Source organism: Sturnira hondurensis, unplaced genomic scaffold (genome assembly GCF_014824575.4).
Source record: "Sturnira hondurensis isolate 20B ecotype Veracruz unplaced genomic scaffold, ASM1482457v3 Scaffold0014384, whole genome shotgun sequence".
Lineage (NCBI taxonomy): Eukaryota > Metazoa > Chordata > Mammalia > Chiroptera > Phyllostomidae > Sturnira > Sturnira hondurensis.
The window spans coordinates 21329538-21344718 of record NW_028087015.1 but is presented as its reverse complement, the minus strand read 5'-3'; the positions used below and the strand labels follow the sequence as shown (position 1 = coordinate 21344718).

The 15181-nt window shown below is 39.5% G+C and overlaps 1 protein-coding gene across 3 annotated transcripts in view; it reads left to right on the top strand.

The window, feature by feature from the left end:
* Positions 1-15181, top strand: part of CDH18 (cadherin 18) — a 389486-nt gene that overhangs the window by 283967 nt on the left and 90338 nt on the right. For all 3 annotated transcript variants that reach the window (XM_037063042.1, XM_037063044.1, XM_037063043.1), the window contains exon 5: positions 13852-14019. In XM_037063042.1, coding sequence (XP_036918937.1) covers positions 13852-14019 — 168 coding nt within the window. The remainder of the gene's footprint in view (positions 1-13851; positions 14020-15181) is intronic.

Sequence of the window (15181 nt, the reverse complement as noted above, 5' to 3'; positions counted from 1 at the left end):
TTTTTTATAAGATATGAGCAGCTATTTTGGAAAAATAATACTTTAGTTCTAGATATCTGGATTTTTTATTATTTCATTATTATTTTCCAAGAAAATACCATCTGCTTCAGTGGGGTATATCTGCAATTATTCCATATCTAGTAAAAAAGTATTTTATTTAGTATTTTTTAAAAATTAAATTATATTTCTAATTCTCTTGATCAAAAATTCCATTAATATAGATAATTTTGTTACTTTCCATGAAGTACAATTTCCTGGTAAGAATAATAATAATTTTATTATTTATAGAGTTACATTCCATGTGTTCATTGCAAAAAAATTTTATGGAGGTCAGTTTCATATTTCCTCTTTTATTTACTCTCCAAATTCTATGTTTACCTGGACTCATAAAACATACGTGGAAGTACCATAGCTGAAATATTTGAGATACGTGTTTCTGTACACATATGTATATATGTACTTCAGTTCTGGAAAGAAGGGTAAGGTAGAAGACAGAGAGGAAGAAAAAAGTGAGAGAGAGACACAGAGAAAGAGGAGATGTTAGAAAGGAACATAGAAAGCTAACCCTCAATAATTTATTTTCCTATGAAGAATAAATATATGTAGGTGTGCGTATGTGTGTTTGAGTAGTCATGTGGATATGTATATATGCATGTATATGTATCTGTGTGTTTATGTATATATTTTAAATTAAAATTAATGTATAGCAAACTACTCTAAAACTTAGAACTTTCAAAGCAACAGTGATGTTGGAAGTCAAGAAGTTGAGCAGTGATTTCAGTTTGACTCATGTTGTACTGAGCTGGTTACTTGCTAGCATTCAGCTGATACTTGGACATGTGTGGAGGTTCCAAGGTGAGTGCACTCACATACCTGGTGCCTCAGTGGACATAGTCGAGGAATGGGCTCAGAGGGGCCCCTTGTCTTCAACATCCCAGGGCCTTCTGACATTGTCTCTAGACAACTGGGTGGCTTAACTATTTGCATGGAAGCTCAGTGCTAGTGTAGATGAAAGTGGAAACTTCCAGTTGTCTGAAGTCCAGAGCAGAAGTTGCCATAATGTCACTTCCACTGCACTGGACTGGCCAAAGCAGTCACAGGCCAGCCCAGATTAACGGTAGGGTACTCAATTCCCTGAAGAAACAAAGCAGACCATAAACAGCTAACAGGCACTTGGAGCAAAATGAATATTTCATTTCTTAGTATCTCACTCTTTCTTCTGTTGTAAAAAAGATCAAATCCTCGGTTTTTAGAATCTTTCCATTACCAAAGGCTACCCACCATCTTCCTGAAATCTTATTGTTTATAATGAGAACTTTGGTCCCCAGTACTACTAGAGTCCAAACTTGACCAAGAAAATCACTTCTGAAACCACATTGCCAAGATGCTGGCATCCTTCCAAAATCCATTTCAGGATCAGTCCCAATATTCTCAATTTTCTCTCAAGGACTCAGAAACTCGGAAGGTAGTGACTGTGACAACAGACTGAATTCTAATTGCATGGACTGAATCCTGGCTCCAGGCTACCTCTCCATCCTTGAGCAGTTCTCCTTAAACTTTCTGTTCTTACGATCTTTCCTTGATAAAAGAGGGGGGTAATATGAGTGGTTTCCATAGGCAGTTGAGGTCAGGACTTAGTGTGACAATCAACAGAAAGCATTCTTCATGGTGCTTAATAGGTACTTAATAACTATCAGTGCTTCCATGATCATCATCATCCCTCTTGGAATTTTCTCCCAGATAAGCCTCTTTTGAAATTCATATTTCTCTGAATAAAGTTGTTTTTGTACGTATTTGCTAAATAGAGTAGTTAATGTAAAAGTCTAAAATTCTGTAGAATATTTGGCCTTCATAAATGCCCTGGAGGTCCTATGATTTTATTGATATGTTCTTAAGTGTATTCACTAGAAAGACTGATCTTTTGAAATTATACATTCCATTAAAACACTAGCAACAGACATAAAGATAAGCAAAGTGCAAAAAGAGAAAAAAAAATGAATAGGACCTTCTCAGAAGAATATTTAATAATGTATCAACACAACTACATTCTTCTGGAATCTGTCTGATTTATGCCCCAAATCTACAAAGAAGGTAATTTCTACTATAATGACTATAATGTTCCTGTCTAAATCCATCTCTCTCTCCCTCTTCTTCTCCTTTTCCCTCTCTCCCCCTCTCTCCCCCCATCCTCTCTCATTTCTCTCAAATAACCCAAGGTTCTCCTGGAGCCCTAACAAATTTCAACAGCTTAATGGCGAGCTAACCCTATTGTGGCCTTAGGATTTTAATATAGGGAAGTTCTGGGTTACATTTCAAGTTTTGCAAATTTCTGGTCTAGGGAAGAGTTATTTAAACTTTGACTTCTGTCTCTTGGAGTATATGGGAAAACATATGAGATATGTACCTAAAGTCAAAATCCATACTCAAAACATTTGAATCCTTTTATTTTTCCCTTCAGTGGAAATAAAGTGCTTCACTATCAATTTCAATCATAGGAAGAGAAAAGTGGAAAGAATAAAAAATTGAATCCTTTTACTAAAGCATAAAAACGTCTACTTTCATGAATTTATTATTATTAATTCCATGAGACATAACTTGGAACTGAATGTGTTGAGTTGTTTTATTTTTATATCCTGGGATGCCAGTGCCATATACAATATTCTGTATTTTTAGTTTAAATTAAATAAACTGTACAGGAAAATATATATAAAATTTTGAAGTTTATTCCATCACCCACTAGAACTTTAGAGTCTGGGATATGCTGAGTGTAACCATAGAGATAACCATGGATCTGCTTGGCTTCAGCCAATAACAACGACTGACTGGTAGTGACATTTAGTCAGTGTTGGCTTTCCACAGGGCAGCAACAGAGCCATTCAAACTTTCAGTCACCTTGTTTCTATTGGTATTTGGCTAATTAATGATGGAAGAGGGGAGCAAAAGGGAACTAGATACTGAGCTTAATAAACCGGGGAGCATCAGCCTGCTTGCTTCATCAGGAAGCTACAGCTTTTCACACCCCTGAGGATCACAGCAGTGCTCTGCCGAGGGGGGGGCGACGCTCCTCCCTCCCCCTCTCTGGTACCAGATTGCAGGTTGGCAGGTGGGGGCGGCTCTGGGGCGTGCCTAACCGGAGAGGCCTGTGAGACTCGCTGGGGTGTAAGCCTGGGAGAACTTGGGAACTGGATTGGTCGTTTTGAGAAAGCACCTGGCCCATCCCAAACCCAACCTCCTGATTATAATCCTAGGGGGGCAAAGGGGTGCTCTCAATCTCTCTCTCTCTCTGTCTCTCTCTGTCTCTCTGTCTCTCTCTGTCTCTCTGTCTCTCTGTCTCTCTGTCTCTCTGTCTCTCTCTCTCTCTCTGTCTCTCTGTGGCTTGGGACCTGCACTCACCCCATGTGCTCACATAGGCTCTTTGCGTAGCCATATGGTCTTAGCAGCTGCATGGCCCATGGCCTGCGGGAGGGAGCCCACATTCTGCAGCACAACAATGGACTGCATCTGGGAATACACGCTAAACTAGCCAGGTGCTGGGCTGGACTGGACTGGAATATGCAGCAGAAACTCTGGACAGTGGCCTTTATCCTGGCCCCACTGAAGGTTGGACTTTTTCTGTGGTGAGACAGGTGGAGATGGGACATTGGGAAGTCAGGGCAGGAATCACCTGAATGTTATNGGTGTAAGCCCGGGAGAACTTGGGAAATGGGTTGGTCGTTTTGAGAAAGCACCTGGTCCATCCCAAACCCAACCTCCTGATTATAATCCTAGGGGGGCAAAGGGGTGCTCTCAATCTCTCTCTCTCTCTCTCTCTGTCTCTCTCTCTCTCTCTCTGTCTCTCTGTCCCTCTGTCTCTCTGTGGCTTGGGACCTGCACTCACCCCATGTGCTCACATAGGCTCTTTGCGTAGCCATGTGGTCTTAGCAGCTGCATGGCCCATGGCCTGCGGGAGGGAGCCCACATTCTGCAGCACAACAATGGACTGCATCTGGGAATACACGCTAAACTAGCCAGGTGCTGGGCTGGACTGGACTGGAATATGCAGCAGAAACTCTGGACAGTGGCCTTTATCCTGGCCCCACTGAAGGTTGGACTTTTTCTGTGGTGAGACAGGTGGAGATGGGACATTGGGAAGTCAGGGCAGGAATCACCTGAATTTTATATCATCATGAAGTTCACTTCAGAGCCCTATCCTGTGCATGTGTCAGGAAACCCCTTCCTTGCGAGACTGAAATAACTCCACTTCCACTGTTAACAACTTGAGGGGGACAAAAGAAATATTTAGAGAGTGTTTTAATATTCACTGAGAACCTGTTCTGTCTACTGTTCTCATACAATCATTTTCTAATGATACCAGTCTTGTCCCTACAGTCTTGCACTCCCAGACACACACCTTTGTTTGTGTCAGTTCACCTTCCCATGGACATCATGCTTCTCCGCCTGCCCTTCCATAGCGTACAAGCCTGCCATTCTCCTTCACAGCACTCTCGGGTCACGCTTGTCCATTTCAATATTCTGGCCTCCGAAGTCTGGGTTTGGTTTGCCATTTAAGAAATTATAGTTTTTGTACTACTGAGCTTTACAGATTTGCCTATCTATTCCCTTATCAGTAAACGCTTGAATCATATATTCTAATGTCATAAGCTCTACTCATATGTCATAAACACTTTGAACATACATGGAATTGGTAATGAGTGAAAAAAGAGATTTCGAAACTATGTTGCCAATGGATACATAAAAATTAGTGTCTAAATTTAGTTGCTTTCAGTACAGACGAGGTGTTGTGGAAGTGGCATGATCTTTACAGAGTCAGTAGGGAATATTCAGAATGTATACTGAACAGACCAGCACATAATATACTAAATGTTAAAACAGAAAGAAATTGAATAGTAACATGAAGAATCTCCCAGATACTTAGCTCACCACAATCAGGCAGCTGGAAAGACAAATTTTAAGTGACAAAATGTTAAGTGTCATCTTGTGGAAAATTATTAGTGGGGCTTATTAACCTTACTAAACCTCTGCCCATCAGGCTTAGTCACTGAAAGAGCCTCCAGGTGTACTCCTCAGTAGTGCTTACGCTGCACAGGGTGGGACGAGCAGGATGTCTCCTAGTGGAGCAGTTTCTTCTCCCCAGGCCGGTGCCCCATGGAGGGAACTGCCTGTCTGAGGAGGATGGCTTTTGCAGTATGGGGAATGACAGCACTGGTACCCTGGTGGCTGACCCTCAGCTTTCTCCCAGGAGTCAGCAGCCCCAGACTCTCCACATGCAGCTGTAGTCCACACTGCTCTCCTCCAGCCAGAACCCAGGTTAAGTGGCTACAAATGAATCCTGTCCATTGGAAGGCTTTGGACCTTCAAACAGGGTAGCTGCACCCACCGTAGCCATCTCTCCCTGGGGGACAGAAACCCCACTGCTTTTTACAGCTGAATGTTTTGTGGAAAACTTTCCCCATTCTGGTGCTCTAGGCTGGGGAGCCAAGCTTGGGGTGTAGACCCCATGTTTCTCAGGGTGAATACCCTACCCCGTACACCTGAGACAATCCTCTGAAACCTCAGCTGCCACCCTTGGGAGCCCCTTCAGCCCTCTTACACCTTTGTACCACATACCAGTCTCAACGTGGTCTCTTCTGTAAGTCCTTGGCTATAAGGCTTCTCTCTAGCCAGTTCTCGTTTGTCATTCGGGTTGACCTTCCTAACAATTTAGTTCTAACTTCAGTTTGGTCTTGGTAGGAGGTTAGTGTAGCTTCTGCCTGCTCTGTTGCCATCTTGGATCCTCATATTATCTTAAATAAACAGATCTTCCACTGATACATGAGCACCTTGAGGACATAGTATGTGTTTTCATCTCTAGATTGATATCTCAAATTTGACCATTCATGAGATTCAGGAAAGGAGCTTGTCAACAATGGTGATGTTGGGCCCATTCCCCCAGATTCTGATGCAGTAGGTCTGCGGTGACATCCTTGCCATGACATGGTAATTGATGTCCCACATGATTTTGTTATTAACTGGCCCTTGTGCCCAATGAGAGAAGCACTGGGGATCCAGCACCTTGTAAGAGATATTACATAATGACATATTAGACACTGAATGGATGAACAATTAAGCAAATAAAGGCGTAAACTAAGCATTCAAGCCGAAGTGCATATGTGCAGTTCAGACATTGAAGCAAATTATAAACACAGTTTATCTTATAAACAGCTTCTCTTATAAACACACATGTGCACCTTGGAGATTTCTGTAGGAATTTGAATGTGCATTCTTGTGTATTTTTTCTAGCCTTTTAGGGATTTCATTTTGAAGTCTTCTGGGGCAATATCTAATGAACCAAATTTGTCATTTAAATCTTAAATTCTTTTAAGTGACTAAAAACGAAAGAAAACATTTTGGAGACTCTATTGCTGTATATGAATCTCATCATTCAGGGAACATAAACATATGGCAGACCTGTGAGCTGGATGCAACGAGCAATGTTTATAATACAGATGAGTTTTCAATGCTATAACCTTGTATTCCACAGAGGGTAATTCCCAGTCACAAGCCCCTACATATCAGGGTGATTGGGAAGCGGTAGTCAATAGGTAATTTGCAGGCAGCAGGGTACTGACAATCGTTTACCAGGAAAGTAATAAGAAACAAAGCAAAATAATACAAAGGTAATCACATCCTGTTGTTTCAGCCCAGCATCACAAGAGAATAAAGGCAGCAATTCCCTCTAACAATTTCAAAGTAAACATTGCTAGGGAAGCATGCCCCGCCAACATTCAGAATATGCCATTACCTACTACCTAATACGTATTGTAAATGGAGGAGTTTTCTCTTTTTCAAACAAATAAGCAATGTGATGATTGCTGGTAATTAATACGGCTGCTTTGTATGTTTTTCTTTACAGATTTACTGGATAAAATGTCATGTGTGTTATGTTCTGATTAAGTTTATTTGGAAGACAAAATTAAGTTAGATTGTGATGCCATGTACATGGGCATATGTGGCAGAAAAACCCAAACAAAAAAATAAATAAAGCTTCATTTCGTACTTGAGCTGTGTAAATATAGTTGAGCCTTGTATGTAAGTTTAGATTTCATAGTTTTCAAAAGATACATTACCATTGCATATTATTTTCATTTGTATGCATGCATGTTTTCCGTATGTGTATGTGTTTATTGGCATGATGTGATATAGTAAATACAAAACAGTATAAACACATACTGGTAGAATTTTGTCTTTCCAGTCGTGGCTTTTCAAAGTATGTTCTTGACCACCTCGTACTGGAATCACTTGTGGTCCTTATAGATGTCCAGGGAAGTCATGGAGACCGATTTGTCCTGGAGCTGGATCAGAGCAGTCAGAGGCTCCTCACTCATCCTCTCCCCGTTGAATAATGCTCATTGCCGAAGTTCCCATAGAGGAAGCTGTTTTGAAGGACTCAGCTTGGAGAGAGCAATGTGTGGTTAGAATGTGTATGTGCCTGAACCCAGTAAGGTCTCTGTATGAACTCTTAAGGTTCTAAAGTGTGGATTTGAGCTCTCCTGGTCTTCAGCCACCTAGAACAAGCTTGTATGTAAGTCTCCTTGCTTATTAAAACTTCCACCTACCAATTGGGAATGGTCTGCCTCTTTTTTTGATCTCTGTGTATGAGAGGTGAGTTTTCAAACCAACGATGGACAGAATATTTGTATTTCCCCAAATTTATATGTTGAAACTCTAATTCCCAATACAATGGTATTTTGAGATGGAGACTTTGGAAGGTATTTTAGGTTAGATTAGATCAGGAGGGTCGAGCCCTAATGGATAGAAATAATGGACTTAGAAGAAAAGAAAGAAAGAATAGAAAAATAGCCCGGAAGTAGACTGTTATGCCTATAGTCAACTAATATTTGACAAAGAAGGAAACATTACACAGTGGAGAAGAGATAATCTTTCAACAAATAGTGTGGAGACAAATGAGAATACCCATGCAAAAACATGACAGAGACATTACACCCTTGGATTTTTAAATATGATATTCAAAAACATAAAATTCCTAGAAGTTAACATACGAGAGAGTCTCCATGACCTTGAATTTAACAATGACTTTTAAATAAAATACAAAATCATGATCTATAAAATAAATCATTGGAAAGTTGAATTTCAAAGGAAACTTAGCAACTTCTGTACTGTGAAAGAAACTGTCAAGAGAATAAGAAAATAAGCTATAGCCTTGCAGAAAATATTTGAAAAATAGGTATTTGATAATGGATTGTTTTCTAAAATATACAAAGAACTCTTAAACCTCAATAAGAAAACAACTCACTTAAAAATAAGCATCAATATTTTATTAGCAGTATCATTTGTGAGTATATTCTCCCACTCAGTAGGTTGCCTTTGTTGTTTTATTGAAGACTTCCTTCATTGTCTTGAGGTTTTTAGTTTGATTTAGTACCATTTGTTTATTTTTTCCTTGTTTCTCTTGCTCAAGGGGAGATGTCCATAATGATATTAGTCATATTGATATCAAATAGTTTACTTCATATATTTTATTCTGGGAGTTTTGTGGTTTTAGGCCTTACATTTAAGACTAACCCATTTTGAGTTTCTTTTTGTATATGGTATAAGAGGGGTACAGTTTCATTTTTTGGCATGTATCCGTTCAGTTTTCCAGAACCACTTTTGAAGAGAGGTTTCTTATAAAACTAAACATACTTTTAACCATAAGTTCCAGAAATCACACTCCTTGATATTTACTCAATGGAATTAAAAACTTATGTCCACACAAAAACCTATACAGAGTTATTATGGCCATGTAGTTATAATTTCCAAAGCTTAGAAGCAACCAAAATGTCCTTCCATAGGTAAATGTATAAATAGTGTTACATTGATGATGGACTATTATTCAGCACTACAATGAAGTAAGCTATCAAATCATGAATGCTTATTACTAGGTGAAAAGGCTATATACTGTATGATTTCACTTATATGACATTCTAGAAAAAGCAAAACTGTGAAGATGCTAAAAAACTTAGTGGTTTCCAGAGGTTGAGGGGAGGGAGGATGAGTAGGTGGAGCAGAGAAGATTTTTAGGGCAGTTGAAGTATACTGTGTAATATTTTAATGCTGGATGCACATCATTTATACATCTGTCCAAGGTATGGGATGTGTAACACCAAGAGTGAACCCTAAAGGAAACTATGGGCTTTGGCTGAAAAAGATATGTCAATATGGATTCATTAGTTATAATGAACGAACCATTCTGGTGCAGGGTGCTGATAGTGGGGGAAGCTGNAGGTGAAAAGGCTATATACTGTATGATTTCACTTATATGACATTCTAGAAAAAGCAAAACTGAAGATGCTAAAAAACTTAGTGGTTTCCAGAGGTTGAGGGGAGGGAGGATGAGTAGGTGGAGCAGAGAAGATTTTTAGGGCAGTTGAAGTATACTGTGTGATATTTTAATGCTGGATGCACATCATTAATACATCTGTCCAAGGTATGGGATGTGTAACACCAAGAGTGAACCCTAAAGGAAACTATGGGCTTTGGCTGAAAAAGATATGTCAATATGGATTCATTAGTTGTAACGAACGAACCATTCTGGTGCAGGGTGCTGATAGTGGGGGAAGCTGTGTATAGGCAGGAAGAGGTACCTTATACTCTAAATAGTCTATTTAAAGAAAAAAAAAAGTACTGTGTATGACAGTGTTCTAGACCATCCTGCTTACAAGAATCTGAGCTACATGTTGGAAAGGGAATGTTTGTACTGGCATCATGTTGTTATGGCAATTTTGACCGTAACAGTTACCTCTGTAACTGTTATGTTACCTCTGTGTCCTCTGTGTCCTCATGAGAGGTCATGGCCAGCTCGTGTAACCAGGCCATTCTCAAGAGAGCTGTGAATTTAAATGGATCTTTAGACAATCCACCTGAGAAGTATGTGTCAGTTCTGGATGTGCTCTTTTCTTTCCATATGCAAATTTGACTGACAAGTTTCTCCCCATTTTGTGTCAAAAGTATCTCTATTATAAAAGAAGGGAGATAATGGCAATGCGATGAAATCAATGAAGTCCATACAATATAAAACAAGGGGTTGTGCTGACTTCTTTTCTGATTCTCTTAAATGAATAACATATATATATATATATATATATATATATATATATATATATATGTTTTAGTTTTTATTGTCATTAACTTACAGTTGTCCCCATTCCCCCCATCACTCTCCACACTCTACCCACCCCTACCTCCCACCACCCACATTCAGTCCTTCCTCCATGTTGCCCTTATCATTTTTATAAAATAGACACCTAACATTTATTTTGTAATGATTGATTCTTCTTACTTATGTATTTATATTCTGCAGGATGTTACTTTAATTCTTTGGCCATAAAGCCTTATCCTGGACAGAGATTCTGTTACAGAACAACAAGGGCCAAGGTTTGTTATGTTCACTGCCCTAGAGGAAAGACATCTCTCGATGTCATAGATGTGTGAAAAGGAAAGGCAATGTTTATTTAATGCTATACAGAATTAAAGTAGTGACCTAACATCTTCACTAAAATATCAAAGTCCTTTAGGAAACCCACAGATGCCCACAGTGCTGCCTTCTCTCCCTGCCCTAATTCAGGCTACTGTAACTCAAGAAAAGAACATGTCCGTGTTTCCAGGCCACTGGCACCATCAGTCACCGTCCGGCAGGATCTCTAATTAATCCAAAGTCATGTGGCACCTTTTCGTGGTCTACTGGCAAGAGTTCTTTGTACCCATTTTCCAGGCAAAGTCTCTCCTTTTTCCCAGGCCATGTGTCCAAAGGGAGCACCCGAAGCTGCGTGGGCCTATTCTACCAAAGCTGCAGGGGTCTGCACTCTGGCCAGACCATGTGGATCTCTCTTGTCCTCCAAAGCTGGGGAGAGGGGAGAGTTGCCACTCTGGCAAAGCCGAGTGGCAATTCTCTCTACCCCCAGCTACAGGGTTCCACACTCTGTCAAAGCTACATGGTACTCTTTTCAATGGCTGCTATGTCTCTGTTTAAATCCCTGTGCCAGTCTTCCTCTCTACCCCCACGTCCAACTCCTCCTACAATCAGTTACACCTGCCAGCATTCCTGTATTATTCCAAGTTTACTGGGCTGTCATCATGAGACTGGGCAGGGGTGGCTCCAAGTCATGAAGCCAATCTTCTCCAAGCTCCCATGCAGGCACTGTAACTCAGGGGACCTGCCCCCCAGTTACATCATGGAGGAAGTGACTTCCATCCCCCTGGCTCCAAGCATGGCCTCCGCTATTTAGCACATCTAAGCAAACAGCCAAAGACTATAGATATGTTAAGTGGCCATGCCATGGATTAGCTGCAAGGCTGGGACTGTACAAAAGAGTCCTGCATGTTCTACTCTATGTGTCCCTTCCCCCAGTTCACACCTGTGGGGGCAGGGGTGAGGACATCTTACATGTCTCTCCAATATTTCCTAGACACCTTGAGTTCTGGACCCCATTCCAAATCCCTTTTGGGCCCCCCCTCTTGGCTGCACCCTGTATCAATCCCATACTTCTTCCCACCACAGGAAAGCCCCACTTATAATGTGTTCTTTTTACAATGGCATCTTTGCTCTGTTTCAAATAGTAGAAAATATATATTTTTTCATGACACATGTTAACAAAATTCACCTCATTCACTTGTGCATCAACTTAATTATTTCTTACATAATTATTATATGTGATAAAACATTGTTCCTTTTTTTAAAAGATGCTTGAGACTTTTTATATGCATAAATTAGATTAATCATTTATTATCATATTATTATAATGTTTGATAAGAATAATTTCCATTTGTATTTAGCTTCAGGAAAGTTTTCCTGCACTCTTCAATTATATATTCAAACATTTTAAAAGTCACGGTATCTGCTTTCCTGGTGCCTCAGGCTCTCCCCTCAAAGTCCATTGCACACACCGTCACATCAGTTAAAAAAAAATCCAACTATTCAGTGTTCTATATTCAAAACAAGTGATTGACTCTTCCATTCCACTTTTAAAGGACTATTTTTAACTTGAATATACAACCAATTATCTTTCATTATATCAAGATATTGTCTGCCAATGTGTTAAACTCTATAGTTAGCAGTTATTATAAGTTGGCATCGTGCTGTGAATTGTGCTGCTAACTAATCAAGTGTGTGTTTGATTGAAGTCGTGTTGGTGTCTTTCTCAGAGTGGCTTGGTGCAGATGTGTTTAATGCAAATAAAACGGTGGTTGTGAAATGCTGACTGGTGCTTGGAGTACCACATACATTTTATATTATATGTCTACATCCACGTAATTTATATTTGTCTTCATTTAGATATTTGTTAATAATATAGATCATCTATATAGAGGACGGGTTTTTTTTTTTTAATTTTATGACTGTAAATATTGCTTGGGTAAACTTGATCCTCTGGGAAATGTGTTTCATTTTTAAAGTTAGGCCTCTCTGAACAAAGCTATCTAATTTACATGTGTCTGTTTACTTATATGTAATTATAAATGGATATACAGTACTTTTATTTCTTTATTGGATCCAAGTATTAATTTTTGAAAAAAAGGCCACTGAATACCTCCTTTGTCCTTATAAGATAAACAATATAATGTTTTCATGTGATTTTTGTAAGCAATCTCATCATTTTCTCTATTTTGCTTATGTACTTATATCTAGTTTTATAATAATTTTTATTTTTTGACAAAAAATAGTACTGAGTTTCTTAGTCTTGATATATGAAAGTCTGTCCATAAAGTATCCAGCCATTTAAGAAGAAAAATAGAGTCATTTACTAAAGAAGACACAAGATACAAGAAACATTGTACATAGGGCAATGATGTCTCATCTCCCTCAAAGTAGGCACCTTGGGACCTTGCAAAGTTCTCCCAATCGCCATCAGCTACCTCATTGTATTTTCCTGAAAAATCTCTTCCCTTTTAAAGGTGATTTCAGTTTTGAGAAAAGCCAGAAATCACAGAGCACCAAATCTGGGCTATAGGGGGTCTGAGTCACCTGGGTAACTTGATGTTTTGCCTAAAAACTTGGCACGAGACATCACGCATGAGCAGGCGTGTTATTGTAATGAAGCTGCCAATTACCATTTGCCCATAGCTGCAGCCTTCTGAATCATCCAAATAGTTTCTATAGAGGAATATTCAAGCTTAACACAAAATTTGACACGGATTTGTGGCTCTATTAGTTCGGTCCTTTTGAATGTGCTGGCCACACAGTACACATGCTCGCTCAACAGTGTCTACTGCCCCCACTGACTAGTACAGTGAAGTTGTCATTGTTCCCAAATGCACATTCCAGTCCACTCTCCTTGGCTGCCAGGTTGTAGCCATGTCACCCAAAGCACTCTCATTATATTAACAATGGTTGGACTTTCCCAGAGATCTTGTAAATTAAAATGCCCCCACCTATAATCTTTCTTCAAGTATCCACACTTCTCCAATGGTTTCCATCATCAAACTTTGACAACCATGTTAAGAAACTATGTAAATTGTCCTGTAAAGAGGGAAATTAACCTCAGATCATCTCAACTGAGGAGCACAAGTTGTGGATGTTGAACACACAACAGAACAAACAAGCGCCTGTTGCAGTGCCTTCTGGGAGCTGTCTGCCCCGAGGGGTGAGGAAATGGGTGTGTTAGTTTGCCGTGAATAGAATGACTTGTGACATGTGCCTGTAGTAAATGTTCCCATTAGACAATTTAGTAATATGGTTAAGGTGCTCTTTGTCTCAAAAGCCTGGCTTATCCCTCAGAAGTATTTCACTGAAAAAATAGAAAAAAAAAGGAGAAATATTTCTATGTTAGTTCTCATTTATTGTGTAACTCACAGTGGGTTGTTAAATATGTGTTACAGGAGTTATTAGAACTGCCTTACATAACATGGACAGAGAAGCCAGAGAACACTACTCGGTGGTCATTCAAGCCAAAGACATGGCCGGACAAGTAGGAGGGCTTTCGGGGTCGACAACAGTGAACATCACCCTGACAGATGTCAACGACAATCCCCCGCGGTTTCCTCAAAGTATGTACCTGTTTCTCCTCATTTGAATTTATTACTAGTCGTTTATGCAAAGCAAAACAAAATATGTGAATACGTAATGTCATGTTGCTGTCATACATGGAATATTTTGTATTTGTGCTGTATGGTCTCCCTTCTATGATATGAATGAGATAAAGAAATCATTCAATTGATTGTCTCCTAAACCTGGTAGGTAATTGTCACGGTGTTATAGGTATGTGTTTCACTGGCTTTCACAGGTAAATATTTTAAAAGGTGTAATTGTACTGAGTAATGATACCCTGCATTTGCTAAAGTATTTATGGATCACTAAGTTATTCATAGAGATGTTCAAAATAAATATTGATATGGACATTCTCATGCACAATGATAGCATGTGTACCTTTTTGGCTGAAGTTTAAAAAGGAATCCTTTATATTAGGAATGAATGCTCTTCACACACATACACGCACCATCCAGCAGCAAAGTACCTCTCATATAATAAGGTAGAGTCTCAGAGTAGAATGTGGGTGGGCCTTGGGAATGAAGAGCATAAACTAGTTCAGAAGGAAGGGATATTTAAGACATCTTCATAATGAGGGACAAATAACTATATTTGAGTATTTTCAGTGCGGCAGAACTGTAGATGACATTTTATAGAATAATCTTTTATTATAAAAGGCCTATAGAGGATCTGTCCCTTATGTTCTTCTTACATGTGGTATTTAAAAACTAATAAAATAGACAGTGTAGTATATCAGCAATGGCTCTTCAGGAGTCAGTGCTACATGCCTCCCCAGCTTTATCGTCTAATACTGGTCTCCGTAGTGCCCAGGCCCAGCCACATGGAGCACTGCCTGTTCCTAACATGGTCCCACTTGGTGTGGCCTTAATTTGACCCAGAATTCTCCATACTCACAGTTCTCTGTTTAAAAACCCTGGAATGAGTTTTTCTGAATTTTGTTGCAGAATGAGCAAAGTTAATTAATCTTGATTTCCTGTCACATAGCACTTTCCATGGACTTTCAGGTTACATTTATCACCATAGGTGCATATCTCCATAACCACCTTGCATCCCTCTAAGTAAGAGTGATGCTTGAATTGCCTCTGTAAACTTAAGCATTCAAATCAGCACCCAGCCCTTGAAAAATGAGTACTAATGAGTAAGTGAATGAGTTGAATTTAA